The 26,478-nt window shown below is 40.7% G+C and overlaps 3 protein-coding genes across 7 annotated transcripts in view; 2 read left to right on the forward strand and 1 right to left on the reverse strand.

Annotated features, from left to right (window-relative positions):
- meiob (meiosis specific with OB-fold) overlaps nt 1-3,024 on the forward strand; it is a 58,938-nt gene extending 55,914 nt beyond the window's left edge. Inside the window, exon 14 of the mRNA XM_063058879.1 lies at nt 2,906-3,024. Coding sequence (XP_062914949.1) covers nt 2,906-3,016 — 111 coding nt within the window. The 3' untranslated portion in view covers nt 3,017-3,024. The remainder of the gene's footprint in view (nt 1-2,905) is intronic.
- A 29-nt stretch (nt 3,025-3,053) lies between these two features.
- Nucleotides 3,054-7,104, reverse strand: fahd1 (fumarylacetoacetate hydrolase domain containing 1). Its single transcript, XM_063058885.1, has one exon. It carries the CDS (start codon nt 6,898-6,900, stop codon nt 6,241-6,243), a length of 660 nt encoding a protein of 219 aa, XP_062914955.1. The 5' UTR covers nt 6,901-7,104; the 3' UTR covers nt 3,054-6,240.
- The window catches only part of hagh (hydroxyacylglutathione hydrolase), a 45,043-nt gene continuing 24,857 nt past the window's right edge, over nt 6,293-26,478 (forward strand). The window contains exons 1-6 of one of the 5 annotated variants that reach the window (XM_063058881.1): nt 7,267-7,320; nt 14,264-14,349; nt 14,822-14,992; nt 16,612-16,672; nt 20,311-20,428; nt 21,097-21,205. In XM_063058881.1, the coding sequence (XP_062914951.1) occupies nt 14,884-14,992; nt 16,612-16,672; nt 20,311-20,428; nt 21,097-21,205 (397 nt within the window). In that variant the 5' untranslated portion in view covers nt 7,267-7,320; nt 14,264-14,349; nt 14,822-14,883. Of the gene's footprint in view, nt 6,341-7,164; nt 7,337-14,263; nt 14,350-14,821; nt 14,993-16,611; nt 16,673-20,310; nt 20,429-21,096; nt 21,206-26,478 lie in introns of those variants that run through there. The other 4 variants (XM_063058882.1, XM_063058884.1, XM_063058880.1 and 1 more) reach the window with 4 other exon arrangements.

The following is a 26,478-nucleotide window of genomic DNA, read 5'->3' on the forward strand; positions in this document are numbered from 1 at the left end:
TGGAGTGATTATTCAATTAAATGAAAGAATTATAGCAAGTGTGCATAGAGCAATACAATATGAGTTACTATACACAGCAGATATTTCTGACTTAAGGAGAAATCAACCTACAAACAATTCTAAGGAACAAAAGTTCTAGATAAGCCAGGGACTGTCTGTATTAATTTAGTAATTATCTTTTCTGCTTCCAATATATTAAAATCATCCCTTAAATAAGGAGAACAAAACTGTACTTTGCACTTAAGGTTTGGTCTCAACAATACCCAATTTAGCTGAAACATAACCTTTTTATTCAGTTCCCTCTACATATCAGAGTGATTTAGATAATACGCTTTTTCTTGATTTTTCCTCCCAAAATCAGAATCAGGTTTATTATCACCAGCATGTGATGTGAAATTTGTTAACTTAGCAGCAGCAGTTCAATGCAATATATAATCTAGCAGACAAGAAAAATAACAATAATAATAAATAAACAAGTAAATCAATTACATATATTGAATAAATTTCAAAAAATGCAAAAACAGCAATACTGTATATTTTTTTAAAAGTGAGGTAGTAAAAGATTAGTCCAAAATGGACTAATCCACATTTTCCCCTTATTGCATTCATTTGTTCACTCACACATCTATCTGTATTCCCTTAGAACCTTTTATGTCCGATGAATATAATACGCAAAATTACTGGAAGAACTCAGCAGGTAAAGAGTACACAGTCGACGTTTCGGACTGAGACCCTTCATCAGGACTCCTTTCCATAGATGCTACCTGGCCTGCTGAGTTCCTCCAGCATATTCTCTGTATTGCCCATAACGTTTGAAAATCTTGATTAGAATCAGAAATCGAACAATGAATCTTCTCTAAATTTAAACATGACATAACATTGCATAACCATTGAGCATGTGTATGGGGGGCAACCTCCTTCCATTTAAGCAAGATAGCCCTCCTAGCCATAAGAGAAATAAAAGCCAGTACCCACAAATGAGAAGGCTCCAAAGTTATAGCTCTTTCCTCAACAATACCAAATAAGGCAGTCAAAGGATTGGGCTTAAAATTAACTTTAAAAAGTACAGAAAAAGTTTGGAATACATCTTTCCAATATTTTTCAAGGCTCGAATATGAATTAATGAAGCCTCTCCATTATTACATCTGTCACAATAGGGAGATATATCTGCAAAAAAAAAGAGAGCTTGTCTTTAGACATATGAGCCCTATGTACCACTTTAAATTGTAGGAGGGAATGATGAAGAATTAACCATTTTGAAAATAGCCCTCCAGGTCTCATCAGATAATGAAGTCTGTAAATCCTTTTCCCAATCTTTTTTAATTTTGTCTAAAGGAGCCATTCTCAGTCCCAACAACAGACCATAAATATAAGATATTGGGCCGTTATCAAAAGGTTTCAAATTAAAAATTACATCTATTATGTTCTTATCCGGGTATATCTTGAACATTTGAACTGATCTGAGAAGCAACATGAATTTGCAAAGCAGAAATCATGTGTTATAAGTTTGATTGATGTGATACACTGTATTGCTGAATGCCTAAGGATATTACTAAAATAGGATGTTGCATATCCAAATTTACCAATCACTCAAATAGTTCTGTCAACAGAGTCAATAAGAGTCATAAAATGCAGATGTATATTACTAAATGTGGCATGAAGGATTTTAATATTGGTAACAGCTCAAAACAAAGATGAGAAGAAATACCTTCAATCAAAGAATAGCAAATATTCTGAAATTTTCTATCTAAGAGGGCTGTGGAGTTTCAGTGTTTGAATATATTCAAGAATAAATTCAGTTTTTTTTTGGATTAAGGGAATCAAGGAATATGAAGATGGGATCAGCTAGGATTTAATTGAATGGTGGAGTAGATGCAAGGGGCCTGTTGGCCTGTGCCTCCTGTTACTTCAGATGTTTTTATTTAACAGCAAAAGTAAGATTAGCCCATTTGAACCCTTGCAATTACTTTTAAAAAATGCAATAGGAGAAGGCAAGAATTATCCAATAAACCAATAAAAAAAATACTGTAGCAGAGCTAGGAAGGTTGCTGTGCAGCAGCAGTTTGGCAAGTGACAAGAATCTGTGACCATATTGTAATTAGTTTGGAAGTTCATCCTCTATTTTTTAAGGTAGTTTTTTTTTGGCAAAGAAGATCAAAAACTAAAATACAACGTTCATTTTTCCAAAATGATGTATGCAACTTGAGAGAACCCCATGACCAGATGTAATCAATTTTGAAAAGGATTGAGATTTTTATGTCTGTGAGGGTGATCACAGCAATATTTTATATACTGTACAACTTAATTTTTAAAAGTCACAATTTGGACTATCTTTAGTGTATGAATATATCATGTCAGTTATTAATATAAATAGACTTGGTCCTCTGTATTATGGCCCTGTATTCCAGGCTAGATCCTCTTCTTCCCAAAGCCTTTTGCCTTGTATTGAAGTTGCCTTTTGCTGCTCAAAAATCCCCACCAACACCTCAGTTTTGGATAAAGCAACTATAAAAACTGAGTACTGACGAAGGGTCTCGGCCTGAAACGTCGACTGTACCTCTTTCTAGAGATGCTGCGTTCACCAGCAACTTTGATGTGTGTAGCTTCTGTGATTTTCTCTTATCACATTCTAATTGTTTGAAGTAACCACAATGGTAGTTTTATACTGACAAACCATGTATGCTGCATCTTGTACAATTAACTTCAGTTTTGATATTTTATTCTGTCTGGCACAATGAGCTGAAAAAATTCTGGACATTAAATATGTTGTTGAGAATTGGCAACCTATCTATTTATTTTGTTGTGTATTAAAACACAAATTTCAGCGAAGTTTAAGTTTTTTCTCATATGTAGCTTTCCATATCAACATAAAAATACAAACTTATTTCTATCATTCTACATGTAGTTGATTCCATCAGGCAATGCAAGAAATGGAATAAGAACAAGTTTGCTTTCCTGCAAAATAGCCGATCCTGAAGAGGCAAGTCTGACTTTGTCCAACATATCAATTTCCTGAATGACTGTTTATTATGGAGATGAACTGAAGTTCAAATATTTGCCTCCTAGCAAGAATAGTCTCCAAAACCTTAAATAAAAATTCTGATGCAGTTTATATAAATAGGTATTGTACTTACTATTACTTTGATTTAGATGAAAGTTATCAAACTTCATATTTCAAATATGTGTGAAGTCGTCTGACAAATCAGTTTACTGGCAAGGGAATGACATGTAATACTGAAACCTATGGTCGCACTTTCCTAAGTTCACATTTTCCACAAGAAAATGTTGTTTAAAGAGTTAAATTAAGTTTACTGTTAATTCTTAGAGCTTAGTTGGTCCTCCTTGAATTATCCAATTTCTTTGTACTTTTCACACTCATTCAGTATGATTGAAGATATCATAAAATCTGATTGGTCTTTATCACTATTAACACAAAATTTCTCATTAGATATTGCTGAGTTGGTACTGATCTTTTAGAAGTCACTATATAGATATTGATGACAGTTATTTTAAAATGTTTGTGATAATTAAATTCTTGTGATGTCACAATAATCACAACATCTTAAAGATTTACATTTACAACTTGGAATTTGGCAGTTTATCTTGAAGTAGTCAGTAAGTGAAAATTCTCACAGTATTTTTCTGTTTGTCAATCTATTTTAATTGTGCTATGAATATGGCTATAAACACTCTGGGACATATCTTAGTAATGCTACTTGCTTCAAATATTTGAATACTCTGTTCTTCTCAAAAGTGCATTTGTTACCATGTTATTTTCACTCATGTAAACCAGTCTTAAATATCTTAAAAAACAATAAAAAAATTTAACTTTAAAATTGACTTGGAAAATTTGATTACCAAAACTTTAAAGGTAAGCAGTGTAATTTTTTTCCTAAAAGGTTGTCTTCTGTACTATTATAATGGGTTTTGTAGAGCAATAGATATCTAGCCCAATGCAAACCTATTTTCCCAGCTTCTCCCCATTAAATGTCACTCTCCAAGGAATAGTGCAGACTTCCTATGTATCCGAGCAGCGTGGCATGAAGTTGGCATCTGATAGCTTCTATTAAATCCCAATTTAATGGTTTATTTTGAAGTTTCATTATCCTTGGCAGTTTCTCAACAAGGTTGACAAAGGTAAATGTTATTTCCAATGTAGATATTTATTTTGCAAATAGCTTTGAAATTTTTCAGAGCATTTTTTTCTGAAATATATTAAAGATCTTTTGCCACACATATTTCCTGCTAGATATTTAATTTTAAATTCCTGTATTTATAATGGAATCGGTTTCAGTAACACATTTTAATTTATCCTAAAACCTAGTGGTAAAGTTTTCAATACCACCGTTGATCTTAGAATATAGTGTGACATACGTGCATTGGAATTTTCATTATAAAATTGTACAGAATTGAAATATAATTATAACAGAATGCTAGGACTGAAACAAGGCGATTAAATATGTGTGTTCTGCCTGTAGTCTAATTTTTGGATGGAATTAGAAGTATTTTAAAAAGAAGAAAAAATAGTTTCTTTAATGAATAATGCTGTGGTTTGTATTAATTTATATTGTTACTATGTTGATTTTTCTTTCCAATTGTTAGCACTGGATTCAGTGTTAGAAAATTTAGGTCTCTCATATCATTTCACACATTTTCAGCAAAGGCCAATTTATGGAACCAGTTATAAATATCATGGAGAATAGCATTAAGACTTTTAGCAGTGAAGGCTTTAACTGTTTTTATCTCTATATCTAAGAAATGTAGAAATTTCAGCTCAATGTTTAACATCATCATTCCTACTGTCCTGATCAAAAAGCTACAGAACCCGGGTCTCTGTACCCACCTCTGCAATTGCATCCTTAACTTCCTAAGTGGAAGACCACAATCTGTCCGGATTGGTAATAGTAGCTCCTCCTTACCAACAATCATCACTGGCACTCCTCAGGAATTTGTGCTTAGCCCACTGCTCTACTCTGTCTATACCCATGACTGTGTGACTAGGCACAGCTCAAATGCCATCTATAAATGTGCTGATGATACATCCATCGTTAGCGGAATCTCAGATGGAGGCGACAGGGCGTACAGGAGCGAGATATACCAACTAGTTGAGTGGTGTCACAGCAACAACCTTGCACTCAATGTCAGTAAATCCAAAGAAGTGAGGCTTTAGAAAGGGTAGGATAAGGGAACATGAACCAATCCTCATAGTGGGATCATACTGTGCAATTTCAAGCTCCTGGATGTCAAGACATCTTTAAGGAGTGGTGCCTCAGAAAGGCGGTGTCCATTAATAAAGCCATCACCCAGGACATGCCCTTTTCTCATTGTTACTGTAAGGAAGGAGGTACAAAAGCCTGAAGACACATACTCAGCAATTCAGAAACAGCTTCTTCCACTCTGCCATTGGATATTGAACCGATGAACATGACCTCTTTTTTAATTATATCTGTATTTGAACTATTTTTAATTTAATATACATATGCTTGCTGTAATTGATTTACTTATTTTTTCCCGTATTATCATGTATTGAATTGTATTGCTGCTGCTAAGTTAACAAATTTCACGACATATGCCAGTGATATTAAACCTGATTTTGATTCAGCTGTAATTTCTATATTTCCTAAATGAAGAGATAAAATTTAGCCAAGCCTTTAGTTTAGGCTCTAATCTCTAATTAGACAAAACCAATGTTAGAGATGCCGATTTTGCATACACACCTGATAGTCAAAATCAGCAAATCCGTTGCCTTATACACAATCTTAGTTAGGTTACCCCATGTCTCTCGAAGAGACCTTGCTCTAAAACTGATTCCACTCCTCACTCATAACTGTCTGCTCTTTCACCCCTACGAGCCCCACTCAGACTGGGCAGGACATTCATGCAGTAATTGCTGCAACGTCCAAAATGGTCATTACAACGCTCATTGCACAGAATTTCTAGGCCAAAATTTAGTAAATAACGTATCTGGTAGACATGAAGTTGTGCCAGATTAGTATTCATCAAAATACTGACACTGAACCATTTATTTTAGTTTTGGACAGTTTCAAATGCTACAATTATTTGGATCAATTGCTGATTCAGTTGGTTAGAGTATAAAATTTAAGTTCAGCCAATGGGGCTGCTATTGTATTTTATTCAGTATGCAGCAGACGCTTTTGCACGCTGCAATATTGTACTCAAAAATGCAGTGTGTTTCTGGCCTGCTCATGACACGTTCACGTAAATGTACTTGATGTAAAATTAACGCCTTTCCACTTTGAACTTCATGGTAATAAGGTCGTCAATCCCAGCTTGCAATTCATCGTGTTCCTTCACGGCAGAGACTCCTGCAGGTGTGCCGGTGAGAATAAGATCGCCCTTTTCCATCGTAATAATCCCGCTGATGTAATGAATGAGAAAGGGAATGGGGAATATCATCTGCGAAGTGTGCCCTTGCTGCCTCAGCTGGCCGTTAACCTTTAGCCAGAGTGTCAGGTGATGCGGCTCGGGGACTTTTTCCTTGGGAATGAAATCGCTGACGGGACAAGAACAGTCAAAAGCTTTGGCTAGTGTCCAGGGATGGCCCTTCCTCTTGCACTCGTCCTGAACATCCCTGGCCGTCATGTCCAGGCACAGGGCATAGCCCCCCACGTAGTCCATGGCATCTGCTTGCGGGATCTCTCTGCCCCCCTTGGCCAGCACCACCCCTAGTTCAACTTCGTGGTGAAGATTATGACAATAGTAGGGAAGACGAAGTGGCGAGCCCTCCCTCACATAGGCACTAGGCGGTTTGACGAAAAGCAGCGGCTCACCAGTGGGCACCGGATTCTTCAGCTCTTTGGCGTGATCAGCGTAGTTCCTCCCCACACAGACGATCTTTCTCCCCCACTCCCAGAAGCGGTTCAGGTGCATGGAAGCCATCCTACCGTCGCTCGGGAATGGCGGAAGCCGGCAGTGACTGACGGAGCCTGGGGCCCCGTTCACGGAGGGGTTAATTTCCTGCTGGCACCCTGAACGCCTTTACAATCGTTTGCATTTTCCCAAAATCCCAAATGTGTGTAAACACGTTACACCTTTTTAAAATATATTTTTAAAAATATCAATACATATATTTTTAATTTGCAGTTTAACATTTGTAGTGACTACACCTCCTACAGTTGCAGGGGTAAGATTGCAATTGGTTACGAACACCCAATCGGGGCGGGGAGCGGCTCAAGGTTGGAGGTTAAAGGCTGCCCTGCTCAGTTGTCTGTGGGCTTTCTCCCAGTTCTTCAGTTATGGGCGTTTTATTGCGCCGAATCAGTACTGCCTCTGTGTTGGGAGCTGCTGCCTGGAGACTCGGTAGGATACGGTGTGGGTATGACACAGCTTCTTCCCACATGAATCAAACTGCATTTCAACATGCATTTGTCATTGCAGCTAATGTGGATTCCAAGCGATGTTTAACTCTTTAATTGCAACCTCAGGTGTTCCTTTGCAAGCATTTTCTATTTCTATTACCTCAGGCTTTGTCACCATATTCCAAAACTCTGGTGGGGGGGGAGGTGATTGGGACAATATATTTTTAATCCTTAGACTAGTTTAAAACATCGATATCTTTATGGTACTCCTCGAAGTATTTTTAAACTTTTTCTAATTAAGCCGTTTTGGATATTTAATTTGATAAAAGACTGCGACATATTTTGATAGTTGTCGCCTCCAGTGTTTGTTGTGTCTGTCAATTAGCAGCGACGTCGCTGCTGGTGGGTAGTCGTTATCTGCATTGAATGTTTACAAGTAACGAGTGGAGTGCACTAGGACGCATTCAAATGCTGGAATTCTTAAATTAACAATACTTTCTGAAATTGTCTCAATTAAAGCTCTTATTGTTAACTCAGCTGCCCACGAGGAACAATGTGTGTTTTGGAATTGGAGTCGGGGATAAACGGTGGGAGGGGGCAGAACCTAAACAACTTCTTGAAAAGTCCTGGTGGGTGAATGTAGAGTAGCAGTTTATTACCTAGGCAACACACACACAAAATTCTGAAGGAACTCAGTAGGCCAGGCAGCGTCTATGGAAAAGACGTTTCGGGCTCAGACTCTTAATCACTAGCATTTTGTTTGTGTTGCTTTGGATTTCTAACATCTGCAGATTTCTCGTGTGTACTTAATATTCATGAACTAATTGTGTAAACGAAGAGAAGTTGTTTTGGGAAACTATGGAGCATTGAAAATGTTCATAACAAGATGATATTTCTGGTTTAACAAAAAATATTATACCACAGGTGGTATAAACCAATGTTCTAGTGTTTGACAATTTGTAGTTTCTGGAAACCTGCTTAAATCTCTACATTCTCTACATCATAAAAGAACACAATCTGGTTTATGTGAACAATACCATTACAAAACTGCACTATTAAACATTAAAATGTTTCTAAATAAATCAGGTTTTGTGTTGCAATGTACAATAGTCTATTAGATCCCCAATTTATTTCTTCATACTTTTTTCATTGACTTTTGTAATACAGGACTAAGGTCAATGAACTTGTAGCACAGTTACAGATGGGCAATTATGATATTGTAGGCATCACTGAATCATGGTTGAAAGAACATTGTAGCTGGGAGCTGAATGTCCAAGGATACACATTGTATCAAAAGGACAAGCAGGAAAGCAGAGAGGTTGGTGTGGCTCTTTTGGTAAAAAATGAAATTAAATCATTAGAAAGAAGTGACATAGGGTTGGAAGGTGTTGAATTTTTGTGGATAGAGGTAAGGAACTGCAATGATAAAAAGACCCTAATGGGAGTTATATACAACTTCCAAACAGTAGTAAAGATGTGGTCTGCAAGTTACAAAGGGAGATAGAAAATGCATGCCAAAAGGCAATATTACAGTAGTCATGGGAGATTTCAATATTCAGATAGATTGGGAAAATCAGGTTGGTGCGGGATTCCAAGAAGAAAAATATCTAGAATGCCTATGGGATGGCTTTTAGAGCAGCTCGTGGTTGAGCCTGCTATTCTGGATTGTGTGGTGTGTAATAAACTGGAATTGGTTAGAGGGCCCAAGAACCCTTGGGAGTAAGTGATCATACTATCAGATTCACATTGAAATTAGAGAAGGAGAAGCTAAAGTCAGATGTATCAGTACTACAGTGATGTAAAGGAAATTAAAGAGGCATGAGAGAAGAGTTGCCCGGAATTGATTGGAAAAGAACACTGACAGAGCTAACAGCAGAGCAGCAATGGCTGGAATTTCTGAAAGCAATTTGGAAGGCACAGGATAAATAAATCCCAAAGAGAAAGAAATATCCTAAAGGCAGGGTGACACACCATGACTAACAAGGGAAGTCAAAGACAACATAAAAGCCCTTGAGAGAAGGCATATAATAAAGCAAAAATCAGTGAGAAGTAAGAGGATTGGAAGCTTTTAAATACCAACAGAAGGCAGCTCAAAAAAATAATTAAGGTAAAGATGGAATACAAAAGTAAGCTAGCCAATATTAAAGAGGATATCAAAAGTTTCTTCAGATACATAAAGTGTAAAAGAGGCAAGAGTGGATTATGGGCCCCTGGAAAACAATGTTGGAGAGGGTGTAATAGGGGACAAGGAAATGGTGGATGAACTGAATAAGTATTTTGCACCAGTCTTCACTGTGGAAGACACTAGCAGCATGGTGGAAGTTGTCGGGTCATGAAGTCTGTGAAATTACCATTACTAGGGAGAATGTTCTTGGGAAACTGAAAGGTCTGACGGTAGATAAGTCACCTGGACCAGATGGCGTACTCCCCAGAGTCCTGAAAGAGGTGGCTAAAGAGATTGTGGCGGCATTAGTAATCGTCTTTCAAGAATCACTAGATTCTGGAATGGTTCCAGAAGACTGGAAAATTTCAAATGTCTCAACTCCGCAGGAAGGGAAAAAGACAGAAGAAAGGAAATTAAAGGACAGTTAGTCTGACCTCAGTGGTTGGGAAGGCGTTGGAGTCGATTGTTAAGGATGTGGTTTCAGGGTACTTGGAGGCACATGATAAAATAGACCATAGTCAGTGTGGTTTCCTCAAGGGAAAATCTTGCTTGACAAATCTGCTGGAATTCTATGAAGAAATAACAAGCAGGATAGACAAAGGAGAATCGGTTGATGTGTACTTGGATTTTCAGAAGGCCTTTCACAAGGTGCCACACATGAGACTGTGTAACAAGCTATGAGCCCATGGTATTACAAGAAAGGTTCTAGAATGGATAAAACAGTGGCTGATTGGTAAGAGGCAAAGAGTGGGATTAAAGGGAGCCCATTCTGGTTGGCTGCCTGTAAGTGTGTTGGGGCTGATTCTTTTTACATTATATGTCAATGGCTTGGATGATGGAATTGATGGCTTTGTTGCAAAGTTTGCAGACGATTGAAGATGGGTGGAGGGACAGATAGTTCTGAGGAAATAAGGAAGCTACAGGATTTAGACAGATTAAGAAAATGGGCAAAGAAATGGCAGATAGAATGCAGTGTCAGGAAGTGTGTGGTCAAGTACTTTGGTAGAAGAAACGAAAGGGTTGGCTATTTTCTAAATGCAAAGAAAATACAAAATTCTAAGGTGCAAAAGGATTTATGAATCCTTGCGCAGGATTCCCTAAAGGTTAATCTGCAGGTGAGTCTGTGGTGAGGAAGGCAAATTCAATGTTAGCATTCATTTCACAAGGACTAGAATATAAAAGCAAGGATGTAATGTTGAGACTTTATAAAGCATTGGTGAGACCTCACTTGGAGTATTTTGAACAGTTTTGGGGCCCCTATCTTAGAAAAGATGTGCTGAAACTGGAGAGGGTTCAAAGGGGATTTACGAAAATAATTCCAGGCTTGAATGATTTGTCATACGAGGAGTGTTTGATGGTTCTGGGCCACTATTCACTAGAATTTAGAAGAATAGGGGGTGACCTAATTGAAACCTGTTGAATGGTGAAAGCCTTGATAGAGTGGATGTGGAGAGGATGTTTCCTGTTGTGGGAAGATCTAAGACCAGAGGACACAGAATAGAGCGACATCCTTTTAGAACAGAGATGAAAAGGAATTTCTTTAACCAGAGAGTGGTGAATCTGTGGAATTCTTTCCACAGGCAGCTGTGGAAGCCGAGACTTGATGTATATTTAAGGCAGATGTTGATAGATTATTGATTGGTCTGGGCATGAAGGGGGATACATGGGGAAAGACAGAAAATTTGGGCTGAGAGGAAAAATGGATCAACCATGATGAAATAGCAGAGCAGACTTGATGGCCTAATTCTGATTCTATTATCATATAATCTACTGGTCTTAGTCAATAATATTAAAGAGGATACTAAAAGTTTCTTCAGATATATGAAGTGTAAAAGGTAGCTGAGAGTGGATATCGGACCCCTGGAAATAATGCTGGCGAGGTGTAGTGGGGGACAAGTAGTTGGTGGACAAACTGAATAAGTATTTTGCATCAGAATTCACTGTGGAAAACACTAACAGTGTGGTGGAAGTTCCAGGTGTCAGGGGTCATTTTGTGTGTAGTTATCATTACTAGAGAGAAGCTTTCAAGAATCATTAGATTCTGGAATGGTTCTGGCAAATTGCAAAATTGTAAAGAAGGGAGAGAGGCAGAAGAAAGGAAATCATAGGCCAGTTAGTCTGACCTTGGGTTGGAAAGACGTTGGAGTGGATTATTAAGGATGAGGTCGCAGGGTACTTGAAGACACATGATAAAATAGGCTGTAATCAGCATGGTTTCCTTAGGTAAAAATCATGCCTGACAAATCTGTTGGAATTCTTTGAAGCAATAACAAGCAGGGTAGACAAAGGAGAATTGTTGAGGTTGTGTACTTGGATTTTCAGAAGGCCTTTGACAAGATGGTTTACATAAAGTTGCTTAAAAAGCTATGAGCCCATGGTATTACAGGAAAGATTCTAGCAAGGATAAAGCAGTGGCTGATTGGCAAAAGGTAAAGAATGGAAATAAGGGAGCTTTTTCTGGTTGGCTGCAGGTGAGTAGTGTTCCACAGGGGTCTGTGTTGGGACCTCTTCCTTTTACATAATATGTCACTGATTTTGGTGATGGAATTGTTGGCCTTGTTGCAAAGTTTGCAGATGATATATAGATAGGTGGAGGGGCAGATAGTTTTGAGGAAATAGGGTGGCTACAGAAGGATCTAAATAGATTAGGAGAATCAGCAAAATAGTGGCAGATGGAATACAGTGCCAGGAAATGTATGGTCATGCATTTTGTTAGAAGAAATGAAAGGGATGACTATTTTCTACATGGAGAGAAAATACAAAAAAAAAACTGAGGTGTGAAAGGGACTTGGGAGTCATTGTGCAGGATTCCCTAAAGGTTAATTTGTAGGTTGAGTCTGTGCTGAGGAAGGCAAATGTGATGTTAGCATTAACTTCAGGAGGACTAGAATGTATAAGTAGGATTTAATGTTGAGACTTTATAAAGCACTAGTAAGGCCTCACTTAGATTATTGTGACCAGTTTTGGCTTGTTAGCTTAAAAAAAGTGCTGAGAATGGAAATGGTTCAAAGGTGGTATATGAAACTATTCCAGCCTTGAATGGCTTGTCATACAAAGCATTTTCGAAGGCTCGGGGCGTTTATTCACTAGAATTTAGAAGAATGACTGGTGACCTAATTGAAATCTATCGAATGGTGAAAGGCCCTGATAGAGTGGATGTGGAGAGACGCAAACAACAGGAATTCTGCAGATGCTGGAAATTCAAGCAACACACATCAAAGTTGCTGGTGAACGCAGCAGGCCAGGAAGCATCTATAGGAAGAGGTGCAGTCGACGTTTCAGGCCGAGACCCTTCGTCAGGACTAACTGAAGGAAGAGTGAGTAAGGGATTCTCCGTAACTTCCGCCACCTCCAACGGGATCCCACCACTAAGCATATCTTTCCCTCCCCCCCCTCTCTCTGCATTCCGCAGGGATCGCTCCCTACACAACTCGCTTGTCCATTCGTCCCCCCCATCCCTCCCCACTGATCTCCCTCCTGGCACTTATCCATGTAAGCGGAACAAGTGCTACACATGCCCTTACACTTCCTCCCTTACCACCATTCAGGGCCCCAAACAGTCCTTCCAGGTGAGGCATCACTTCACCTGTGAGTCGACTGGGGTGATATACTGCGTCCGGTGCTCCCGATGTCGCCTTTTATATATTGGCGAGGCCCGACGCAGACTGGGAGACCACTTTTCTGAACATCTACGCTCTGTCTGCCAGAGAAAGCAGGATCTCCCAGTGGCCACACATTTTAATTCCACATCCCATTCCCATTCTGACATGTCTATCCACGGCCTCCTCTACTGTAAAGATGAAGCCACACTCAGGTTGGAGGAACAACACCTTATATTCCGTATGGGTAGCCTCCAACCTGATGGCATGAACATTGACTTCTCTAACTTCCGCTAGGCCCCACCTCCCCCTCGTACCCCATCTGTTACTCTTTTTTATGCACACATTCTTTCTCTCACTCTCCTTTTTCTCCCTCTGTCCCTTTGAATATACCTCTTGCCCATCCTCTGGGTCACCCCCACCCCCGTCTTTCTTCCCGGACCTCCTGTCCCATGATCCTCTCGTATCCCCTTCTGCCTATCACCTGTCCAGCTCTCGGCTCCATCCCTCCCCCTCCTGTCTTCTATCATTTTGGATCTCCCCCTCCCCCTCCAGCTTTCAAATCCCTTACTCACTCTTCCTTCAGTTAGTCCTGACGAAGGGTCTCGGCCTGAAACGTTGACTGCACCTCTTCCTATAGATGCTGCCTGGCCTGCTGCGTTCACCAGCAACTTTGATGTGTGTTGCCTGGATGTGGAGAGGATGTTTCCTGTGGTGGGAGAGTCTAAGACCAGAGGGCGCAGTTTCAGAATAGAGGGACGTACTTTTAGAACAGAGATGAGGAAGAATTTCTTTTGCCAGAGAATGGCAAATCTGCGGAATACTTTGCCACAGGCAGCTGTGGAGGCCAAGTCTTTATGTATATTTAAGGCAGAGATTGATAGATTATTGATTAGTCAGGGCATGAAGGGATATGGGGAGAAAGCAGGAGATTGGTGTTGAGAGGAAAATTGGATCAGCCATGATGACATGGCAGAGCAGACTCAATGAGCCAAATGGCCCAATTCTGCTCCTATGTCTTATCGCTTTATTGTCTGAATAGTATTCATAGAGATTATGTCCAAAAAAGGGAGCTACTTATCTAACCTAGTATTAGACTTTTCACAGGAATTACTTACCTAATCCAACTTCTATAATTTTTCACCCTTTTGTTTAAAAATGATTCTGAAAATATTCTGGAGAGGTGAGAGATCTTCCTGTTGGCCTTTCTCAAAGTTTGAAGTGAGGACGTGAAAGAACCTTCATTAAAACTCAATCTACTTTAAAGGTGTGTATTTTTGGGAAATTGCCCTGGTAAAATTAAGCTTTCAGATGGGGAGAATGGAAAATTTTGCCGGGGAATTAAACACATGAGAAAATATTACTTCTGATTAATTCAATTTGTTTTCCACATATAATTAGAGGCCCCCATACAAAGTATAATACATTGACAATTTTTAGCAGTTAATTGACCATGGGCAACACGGTTAGCACAGTGCTTTACAGTACTAGCAATCCTAGTTCAGTTCCTGCAGAAGCCAATATAGTGTTCTCCCCATGACTGCATGATGTACTGGTTGGTAGGTTAATTGGTTATAGTAAATTGTCCCGTGATCAGGCAAGGGTTAAATTAGGGGTTTCTGGGCAGTTCGGCTCAAAGGGTCGGAAGGGGCTTTTCCAAGCTGTAACTCAATAAATAAATAATATTCAGAAGTAATGTGTACAGTTTAATCTTTGTTTATTTCCTTACTTATTCACAGGTTCATATTACTTTTACTCTGGAGAGGCCATTAGAAAATCTGACGTTCTCATCAAGGCCAAGATGAAGATTGAGCTGTTGCCAGCGCTGACGGATAACTACATGTATCTTCTCATTGATAATGAAACCAGAGAAGCAGCAATAGTGGATCCAGTGGAGCCAAAGAAGGCAAGTGTGGAAAAAAAATATATACATATTTTAACCAGTTAGGTCTGTAATTCTCAACCAAGAGCTCAATCAGTTGTCCATGTGACATTCAGTTTTTTTAAAAAAAAGTGAAGATTGATGCTTGCAGTTTGTCATCTGTAGAGCAGGACCACTGTGAAAAGATGGGATTTCCAGACATCCCAGTGCTGTGAGTTTGAACCCGAATTTATTTTAACAATTAATATAGCATTGTAGCGGTGTGCTACACACAGCGCTAAAATAACCACACGTAATCGGTGAGTTAGAGTTGTGATAAAAAAAGATTTATTCAGACTTCGCTGCCTGCTTTAAAGCCTTCCTGTTCCCGCCCTCCCTGGACAGGACTGCTGTGGGGAATGCATAGTCGCAGACCCTTTCCGTGCGCGGGATTTTCCCCCGCTGGTGAAGACGGCCTGGTGCCCTTTTTGGGGCCGGCCTCTCTGCCAGCGCGTGCCGGTTTGTGTGTGCTAGAAAGTGGGTCGCCACAGTATGCTTACTTAAAATGTGCTAAGTATAGAAATGAGAGGGGCAATGAACTTGTATCGTATTTCTGTCAATTGATACACAACTTGAATGGCTGCCTCAGAAAGCAAGTTGTCTGGGGTCTGCTGTCAAGGCACAGAAGGCAAATGGGTTAAAAACCACCAGTTTGGTTTTATTATCATTTCCATATTTGGTAATGATGCTGTTGAGGTATTTAACCTTCACTCCAGCAAGATTTCTCCTGTTGTAAAGTAAATCTACATGTGGAGTGGGAATGTGTTCACCCACTGTCACCACCCATCCAGAACCAAGATCTTTCCAGCCTCTGTCATTGGACTGCAGTATATACATCACTTTTCTTTTTAGGTGCATGATTATAGGCTGAGCTCAAGTAAGCATTAACACTTGCACTGAAGTGTGTAAGAAAGTGAACCATATATAAAACATCCCTTTTTTTCCAAAAAAAAAGTCTTACAAATTTGCTCCTGTACCACATCACTGTCCCCTGACAATAAAGGTCCACAGAGAGACTCTGATTAGCCCTAGAAGCAATGGTGAATTGTCATTAAATTACACTGGGAGGCCATTGGCATCAAGCTGCACCAAAAGCCTTTGGCCAGCTGAGGAAAAAGCACATTCAAAGATCAGACCCAGTATTAACCTATAATATTTACTACTCTGTACCTAGTACGCTGTACCAGACATTTCAAAACACCGTCTCTGTGAAATGCTGCAAGCCTATTGGTAGGATGTCAGCCTCAGCCCTTCTTCTCTCTTCTCTTTGGGCCCCCCCCCCCCCCCAGGATCATTCAGGGGCTACTAGTGGGAGCAGGATATTGTACGGGCATAATTATGAATTTCAGTTCTCTGAATTCATAAACTACGGGGAAATCTGTAATGGTAGCAAGTCCTCTGGCTGATCCTATGGGTGGGATGAGAAGTTGATTAAATCACTAATACTCTTACTTTCTGCCTGTCTTCTCTAACAGGCAACGTTTCAGTTTCCTTTGTATATCACATAATATCGCTGAAGTTTATTTTTGGGAACAAATGCTGCAAACATTACAAATAAGGTTTGGTCTCTCATGACTTATCTTGCTTTTGCTTCCCTCGTTTAGGTAGTTGAAGCAGTTAAGAAACATGGAGTAAAACTGACCTCTGTCCTTACCACACACCACCACTGGTAAGCAAGCTCTTTAAAGCAAACTTTTGCACAGGAGTGAAAAATATACCCTGACATTGATGCGCATTTGTGCTCTTGTATTCCCCACATCCCCCGTGCTAACGTGAGAGATTAAAGCAGAATAAACAATGGAAATGAGGACAGAGTGATAGAAAGTAATGTTGCTCAGGTGGTAATGGCACGATTTGGTCATAGTATGGTTTGAAGCTCAGCTGTGTTGAACAAGATACTGAAATTGACTACAGGAGACTCGGGAGACTGCAGATGCAGGAACAAAACAAATTGCTGGAGGAACCCAGTGGGTCAAGCAGTGTTTGTCCTTGTCGGTGGTGAACTTCCGACTGGTTTATTAACGAGTCTTGGTGTTTCTGTATTTGATCATCTGGACTAATGTTGCTTCTTCCTGTTTTCCACTCCTCTTCTGGATCTAGATAGGAAGGAGGCTGGATTAGTAAGAAGGCAAGAAAAGACAAAGTTGTAATTCGGGATAGAAACGTTCAGACAATAAAACACAGGAAACCAAAGGACTTTTAGATAAACTCAGCAGAAGCTCATCACCATGCATGAAGGGACTGAGTTGATGAACAGGAACTTGCAGAAGAACCAGCTAAGTCTTGTAATCTGACTAAAGCTACAAGGATCTGCTAGTTGGCCTATTTGAAAACTACTGTAGTCTGTATACTGCTTTCATATGTGCATTTTGTTTATCATTTCTCAGGATGTGGGCAATGCTGGTAACATTTTATTGCCTTTCACTTATTGATATTGAGAAGGTGATAGAGAGCGACCACAGGCCTTCTGGTTAAGGTGCAGCCACAACACTGGTGAGGACATAGATGGAGGATTTAGACTCAGTGAAGGAACAGTGTCATTGTCTCAAAGTCAGTACGGTATGTGTCTTCAAGTCCTTCGAGGGAATGCTACAAGTAGTGATGGTGAGATTGGTTTTTGGGAGGTGCTGGCAGAGTACCATGGGAAATCAACTCATGAGTTTTGTAAGTGGTTTACTGTACAGCCACAGTGGTGGGGGTAAGACCTATTCAGAGTTGTGGATGGGATATCAGGCAAGCCAATGGCTTTGACTGATAACTCAAGCTTCTTGAGTGTTGTTGTAGCTGCACTCATCCATGCAAGTAGAGGGTATTCCATCCCATCACATCACATCACATTCCCGACTTGTGCCTTGCAGACAGTGAGGAAACTTTGGGTGTCAGAAGGTGAGTAGCTTACATAGCATGCCCAGTGCTCCTGTAGCCATAACATTGATGTGGCCAGACCTGATGAGTTTCTGGAAATTTGTTGAGAAAGAACTTGGCAATGCTAGTGCCACTGGGTTGTTCATTATGTGACACAAGTGTTGCCTGTCACTTACAGGCCATACCTGAAGGTGGGCTGTTTCATTTGCTGAGTTAAGCATTGTGCCACCGCAAGCAAACATCCTCACTTCACAACTTACAGTGGAAAGAATGTCTCGGTGAAGCAGCTGAAGATAGTTAAGCAAGAGTTTACCCTTAGGAAGTCCTGCAGTGATATCCTGGGGCTGGAATGTTGACCTCTCACAACCACAGCCAGTTTCCTTTGTTTAAAAGATGACTCTCAAAGGGTCGTAGAGTTTTACAGCACCAAAATAGGCCCTTCAGGCAAACTCATCCATCCGAACCAGGATGCCTGTTCGAGATGGTCCCATTTGCCTGCACATGGCCCATATTGCTCGAAACCTTTCCTATCCATGTATCTGTCCAAATGCCTTCAAATATTTTATCTTTGCAACTCATTTCTTTTCTCAGGCAGCTTAATCCATATACCAAGCACCCTCTGTGCAGAAAAATTTGCCTCTCGGGTCCCCTTTAAATGTTCCCCTCTCACAAACCTAAGTCCTAGAGTTTTAGATTGCTCTACCCTGGGGAAAATAGCTAGGACTATCTAAGCTGTATTATGTCCCTCATGATTAGTAAATGTTTGTAAGATCACCCTTCAACCTCCTTTGCTCCAGGGTAACCAGGCCCACTCTGACCAGTCTGTCCTCATAACTGAAGCCCTGCAGTCCCACCCTGTTCAAGCTCTCAGCGTTGCCAGAGCTCCATAATAGTTTATAGTTATAGACCATCCCACCTGTCTTGTGGAATTCATCTCTTCTTTCCATGTTTGGAACCACCTGGGATGAGATCTAGAGCCAAATGATTCTGTTGAAACTGCAATGGTTTCAGTAAGTAGGTTAGTACAGAGTGAATCTTGCTGGAGAGTGTCGATGGGGACACCTTCCATCATTTTATTGAAAAATGAGATTAGACTAATGAGGTAGTAATTAGCTGGTGTGGATTTGTACTGTTTTTGCAAGCTGTATATACCTAGAAAATTTTACACATTGTCATATAGGTACCAATGTCGTATCTGTACTAGAATAACTTGACTAGAGGCGTAATTATTTCTGGAAAGCAAGTCTTCGGTACAAAAAAACGGGATTTTGTCTGGTCCTGTTGCTTTTGCAGTATCCAGTGCTCTCATAAATTTTGTTATCAGATGAAGTAAATTGGATTGGCTTCTTTGCTGGCTGTAATCTTGGATGGACTAACACTTCAGGCTGATCATGTTTATAAACGGTTAGCCTTTATCTTTAGTGCTCACGTGCTGGGTCTTGCCATCATGGGGGACGTGGTTGTTCTTGAGATTTTTTCTTTCTCATTGGCAATTTGATTACCAAGTACCATTCATGATTAAATGTGGGAATTCTGTAGAGCTTGATGTGAGCAATTGGTTGTGGGATTACTTTTCTGTCCATTTGTTTGAGGTAGAAGAGGCCTTTTGGGTCCCTGAGCCAATGCCAGCCCTCAGAGCATTCCAATCAGTTCCATTCCCTACAACTTATTCTTTCACATGCCCATCAATTCTTTGTCCCATTACACGATGGATAATTTACACTGGCCAATTAACCTGCCAGCCTGTGTTTTGAGGTGTGGGAGAAAATGAGAGTACCTGCAGGAAACCCACATGGTCACATACAAAACGTACAAACTCTGCACAGATAGCAGTCAAGCTCCAGGTTGAACAAGGGCCTGTGAAGCGTGTGCAGTGCTGTGCCATTTTGCTGCATGTTTACCAGGTTGGCACCTTGTTTTAGGTATCCCTAGTGTGGACCTGGCCTTGTGAATTCCTTGTTGAAGCACGCATTGCTATAGTGGTAGAGTGAGGGATGTGCTGTTCCAATAGGCTACTGATAGTTGTGGGCTATATTTCTGCGACTACAGGTGGTTCATTGTGCCTCGGGGTTTGCTCAGTTTTGAGCTAAAAGATCTGTTCTGAATCAATGCGATTTGACACAGTTGTATCACCATAGAACACGATACTAAATTGCTAAGAAATAGAGAATTGTATATCCAGTTAGTTTGAATCCACAACGGTCTCCCATCTAAGCATTTGAATTTTTTGACAGCAGTTAAAGATAAATGAAAACCAACACCAGGATGGTGCATTGTTGGGATAACCTCACGAGATGTCAGCTTTCTATTTGCCCAGTGCTGTCTCACCTTTATAACCGTCGCAACTCATTTCCACTATACTCCACACTGATAGCAAAGCTTATTTTCTTTTATCATTTACATCTGGTTTTCATGATAATTGTGGTGTATTTTTGTTTTCAGGGACCATGCTGGAGGGAATGTGGATCTGTTAAAGAAAGTACCTGGCCTCCACGTCTACGGTGGTGATGACCGCATTGGAGCTCTCACGTGCAAAGTATCGCATAAGAAAAAGTTCCAGGTAGACACTGATATCTATGAAGGGGTGCTGGAAGATTCACATGCACCTCTAATGATTACTGCTGTAGCTTTCTTTTACAGCCAAGATCACAGTGTAATGAAAGTATTTATTTGCTTCTGTGCATTACATTCAGTAGCAGTTATGAAGAGGACTCAAATAATCTTTAAATTGCATTCTCAAAAAACAATTTTTCCATTATCTTTCATTTTGCTGGAGGGACTGCTGATAAATGGGCACAATTCCAAGCTTTACCTGGTCAGGCCTGTAGAGTGCTTGATGACAATCTGATTAGCAGGAAATAATGATTGCAGTAAGTTCTACTTGCTTTCCCCTCTCCCAACCCTCTTCTGTTCGGGTGTTGGCACATCCAGCAGCCTTGCCAAAAGCTCTTCAGATATGGTGAGTAAGTGACTGGCGCTCATGGGCTTAAAAATATACTGTTTTATGGGCCATATTTTGCATCCGATCTCCCCTAGTTTCACTTTCCTTAACAGGTTATTTTCTCTGTGCTAAACCTGTTTTCTATAAAGTTCATCTGTAGTTTGATTGAGTGATTAAAACAATATTGTTTTGAAGAGGATACAAGTATTTCTTTTAATAATCAATACAGTGATTTATGTTTAAAATTTGAACTAACTGCAAGATTTTTATTGTGCTTAACCATTCAGGTTGGCTCTTTGAATGTGGAATGCCTCTTTACACCCTGTCATACATCAGGACATATCTGCTACTATGTGACAAAGGAAAATGGTACTGAAGCACCAGCTGTATTCACTGGTGAGTGTAGTTGGAACCTCCCTTGCCAGTGTAACAATGTCATCCTTCAACCTACAGATAGTTCTGGTCTGAGCTGAATCAATGGAACTACTTTGATTCTCATGTAAAATGATTTACATTTGCAAGTGAATAGTACATGCTAAGTTTTTATTTAAAAAGATAGACTTTAATTTGTATAAAATCTTCACAAAATCCAACTGACGAAAATAGTTTAGTCATGATTTTGCCATAATATAGGAAACACAACCAATTAGCTCACACTATATACCTCTAATGGAAGTTATGTGATAATAATCAAGTAATTGTTTTTAGTGACATTAAGAAGTAAGTATTGCTAGGTTTCATTTATATGTGGTTCCTTACCATAGCTGGGGGTGGGGAGGAATGAATGAGGATAAGCTCCCACTACTTGTTAAATGCTGCTAATGGTGTGCATCTCAAAATCTCAAACAGCCTCTGATGATCAAGTCCAGCTCCTGGCATTCATGTAGAGCATAGCTACTAAACCCAGCAGAACTGTTTCTACTGACAGGAGAAAGGGGCAAAAGCAGGTTACTGGCTCTTTAAAACGAGTCGCTTCAGGCAGATGGGGCTCATCAGCCATAGTTGGCAGCTCATCTGAGAGAAGGAAAACTGATCTCAAACTTCTGCTGCCTTCGAACTATACCCATTCATGGGGAAGGCTTTGGGAAAATCCAGACCTGTCCTACATTGAGTTCAACACTGACTGGCAACTCCAGCGATGCTGCTGGTGCCAAACTGTTTTGGTCTCTGCCCTTTTTTTGGATTCATCAGCTGCGTAGAGAGGGGGAGACTGCTTGCTCTCCATATAATACTGCCCTGGCTTGTGTATACAGCTAGGACACGACCAGCGGAAGGCCTCACATTTATATGTTTAGGGAATGTGGGAGAGCGGGTCGACTAGTTTGGCCATTACCACTGCCACTGTCTGACTTTATGATGGAAGGAAGATCATCTATGAAGCAGCTGAAAGTGGTTGGCCTTTGGAATTTCCTATGAACCTGAATAAGCTTATTATCACTGTTGTCAAAGCTGTTGCTTTGCAGTAACAGTACAAAATATAAAAGTTACCACAAGTTACAATAAATAAACTAATGAATTATGTGAGAGAGGAACAGTAAGCTACTGTCATGGGTTCATGAACCATTAAGAAATTTGACGGCAGAAAGGAAGAAGCTGTCCCTGAAGTACTGTGTGAGTCCCCGGGCTCCTCTACCTCCTGCCTGATGGCAGTAATGAATAAGAGGCACGTACCGGACGGGGAGGATCCTCAATGGTGGATGCTACCTTCTAGCGGCTCTGTGTTTTGACAATGCCCTTGATGATGGGGGAGGTTGTGTCTGTGATAGAGTTGGTAGATTCAACCTATTCAGCTGCTTTTGATCTAACCTCCATGCAACTACTCAGAATGTGCTCCATGGTACACTTGTGAATATTTAGTTACATACCAAATTTCCTCAAATTTCTAATGAAGTAGAGCTGCTGGTATGCTTTCTTCATGATTGCATTAACGTGTTGAGCACAGGTTAGAACCTTAAAGTTCAAAGTAACTTTGGTTATCAAGGTATGTCAATATCACTACATACTACCCTGAGATTTCTTGCTGGCATTCACAGTAAAACAAAGAAATGCAAGCGAAAAGCTGCACTCAAAGACTGACAAAACAAACAATGTGCAAAAGACAAACTATAAATACAAAAAAAAATACCAAGAACAGTAGTTGTTGAGTCCATAGGTTGTGGAATCAGTTCATTGCTGAGGTGAGTGAACTTAACCACGCTGGTTCAGATGCCTGATGTTTGAAAGGTAGTAACTGTTCCTGAACCTAGTGGTGTGTGGCTTCAGACTCCTGTACCACCTTCCCAATGGCAGCAGCAAGAAGAGAGCATAACCTGGATATTTGGGTTCTTTGGTGATGGATGCTGCATTCTTGTGGCACTGCTCCTTATAGACCTGCTCAATGGTGAGGATAGCTTTTCCTGTGATGGGCTGTGCTGTATCTACCTCTTGTTGTAGGCTTTTCCATTCTTGAGCATTGGTGATCCCAAACCAGGCTGTGATGCATCCAGCCAGGATACTCTCCACTGTGCAACTATAGAAGTTTGTTGGAGATGTTGACGCCCAGGAACTAGAAGCTGCTCACCCTTTCCACTGATGACCCTTCAGTGAGGACTGGTGTGTGTTCTCTCCACTTCCCTTCCTGAAGTCCACAATCAATTCCTGTTCTTGCTGGCGTTGAATGCAAGGGCATTGTTGCTATTCAACTGGCTGATCTATCTCACTCCCGTATGCCACCTCGTCACCATCTCAGATTCTGCCAACAATGGTGTTGTCCCTGGCAGATTAGTAGATTGTGTTTGTGTCATGACTGTAGACAGAATAGTCCTGTCCACTAAGCACACATCCTTGATGTTTGCCCGTGTTGATTGTCAGTGATGAGGAAATGTTATTATTGACCTGCACTGATTGAGGTCTCGCAATGAGGAAGTCAAGGATCCAGTTGCATACAGAGACCAGGTTTGTTGATTAGTAGGAGATGATGTTGTGTTGGGCACATGGCCAAGTGGTTAATGCGTTCATCTAGTGATCTGAAGGTTGCTAGTTCGAGCCTCAGCTGTGGTAGCATGTTTGTGTCCTTGAGCAAGGCACTTAATCTCACATTGCTCTAGAGGAGTGGCGCCCCACACAGACTTCCAATCTGCGCCTTGTAAGGCATGAAAATGCCCGACACAGGCCTCTCATGGTCTGAGTCGACGTTCCCTCCCCTCCCCCTCCCTCCTAGGGGATGATGGTGTTGAATGCTGAGCTGTAATCTATCACCACCAGCTTCCTTTGTGCAAGGTATTGGAGTGATTTTCTTTGCATCTTGATATTCTTTGGTTGTAATTTTACCAGCGCACCTTGACATAACAGTGTCAAATGCTGCTTTGATATCAAGGACAGACACTCACTCTGTCATCACCAGCTCTTTGAACAAAGGCTGTAATGAGGTCTGGAGCCAAGCAGTCCTGCTGGAATCCAGTCTGAGTATTGTGTGCAGGTTATTGGAGAGAAAGTACCCAATAAAGCACTGCTGAATCCATTGTTTTGTCAATTGAGAGTAGACAGGGAGGTAGCTGGATTGGAACTATTCTTTTTATGGACTAGATGTGTTATTACTTTTCTAGATCTTCAGGTAAGATGCCAGTTTGTCTAAAAATACAGCTAGATCCGGGGTGCATCTTTGCATTACTACATCTGATGTCTAGTTGTATTATCTTTATTGGATCCAGTGCTTTCAGCTTTTTCTTTGAGGGAAGTGAACTGAAGGCTAGTGTGATCCCCAGAAAGAAGCAAGGTGGATCAACGACTTGGCACTCTCTGCTGAAAGGTTGCTGTTGCTTCTGCCCCGTCTTTGACATTCACGTGCTGGAGCCTCGCCGTCATTGGGGAAGGGAATGTTCTTAGCCATCGAGTCTCCTAGAGTCAACTGCTAATTCTCTGCCACCATTCACATGGATTCACCATTACTCATCATACTGTAGGAAATAACTGCCATGTTCCTCCTCAGAATAGTGCCATAGAATCTTTTAAACCTACCTGAGGTTTAGTATCCTACCCACTCCTGGGTAGTGTGGCACTCACTCTGACCTACGCTGGGAAGTAGATCACTTCTGACAGGCTGCATCACTGTCTGCTATGGGGGAGGGCTACTGCACAGGACCAAAAGAAGCTGTAGAGGGTGATAAATTTAGTCGGCTCCATCTTGGGTACTAGCCCACAAAGCACCCAGGACATCTTCATGGAGTGGTGTCTCAGAAAGGCACCAGGGCTTTATTAAGGACCCCCAGCACCCAGGGCTGCCCTTTTCTCACTGTTACCATCAGGTAGGAGGTACAGAAGCCTGAAGGCACACACTCGGTGATACAGGAACAGCTTCTTCTCCTGTCATCCGATTCCTAAATGGACATTGAACTCGTGAACACTACTTCACTTTTTTAATATATATTTCTGTTTTTGCATGATTTTTAGTCTCTTTGATATATATTCTGTAATTGATTTACTTATTTATTTTCTATATTATGTATTGCATTGAACTGCTGCTGCTAAGTTAACGAATGTCTCGATACATGCCAGTAATAATCAACTTGATTCTGAGATTGTGACCTTGGTCTCGGTTAACTACCAATCCAGCAAGATCTGATGTTCAAATCAGTGTTTTCCCATCAGACCTGATAACCTTAAGAATTTTGTATCTGCTAGATTAAATCTGCGTGAAAACATTTTTCAGTTTGATTGCTTACCATTGTGTTTTTTAAAAAAAAGTGTAATAAAATTCAAAACTGCTAATCCAAATTAATGGAGCGTTTAATTTTTCAAAAGGAGGGCACATAGACTTGAAATTGCACTGATGATGGGAGCTGTGGCACCAAGAATCAATTCAATCCCTGGTTAGTAAATTCAAGGACACCCTGATCCCTGGTTAGTAAATTCAAGGACACCCTGTCTGTGATGTCCGGGGCCTCATTTATATGGACCGGATGGAAGCAATGTATAATAAGGTGGTGAGATTGCAATCAAGAAGACCTCAGTATCAACTTGGGTAAATCTGAAAGAGAGCCAGCTGGAAATGGGAATCTGAATTTGAGGTTGGAGATTGGAGATTGTTGACAAGTTAATGGCTAGGATTGGAACTGATGAGGTATTGGTTGTATTGATTAGCAAAAGGGGATCAGAAACAGCAATCGTGGTTAATTTGTGTTGTCTTTCAGCAGGGAGATGTGGTCAGAAGTAGCAATCACAGATAGCAGCAGTGATTTGGAAGAGTGTCAGTAATTGTTCTGCGGGTGGAGGTGGGCAGTATTGGCAACAGTTGAGGAGACTGAGCACAATGCTTGTTAGCTGGCTAGATTATCCTGGTTGTGATTCGGGTACTGGCTCAGCCACATGTAGATCACATTTTCCTGGGGGCAGCCCACTTAGCATTGTTTTATTGTTATCACATGTATTGTGATGCAGTGAAAAGCTTTTTGTTTTGGGTGCCATTCAGAGGAAGGCTGTGCCATAAACACCTTGAGGTATGAGAAATAAAACAATGCAGAATATTGTGCCACAGTTGCAGAGAAATTGCAGTGCATGCAGACAAATCAAAGTCAAGTTTATCGTTCTTGAACCTGGTGGTGTGAGACTTAAGACTTCTGTACCTCCTGCTCGACAGTAGCTGCATGTAGATGGCACAACATTGTCAGTGGGGTCTTTGGTAGATGATGCCT

The sequence above is a fragment of the Mobula hypostoma genome, chromosome 9 (genome assembly GCF_963921235.1).
Source record: "Mobula hypostoma chromosome 9, sMobHyp1.1, whole genome shotgun sequence".
NCBI lineage: Eukaryota > Metazoa > Chordata > Chondrichthyes > Myliobatiformes > Myliobatidae > Mobula > Mobula hypostoma.

What these genes read in the sequence shown, in the direction of transcription:
- fahd1 (XM_063058885.1), bottom strand. Translation starts at nt 6,900, where the DNA reads ATGGCTTCCATGCACCTGAACCGCTTCTGGGAGTGGGGGAGAAAGATC.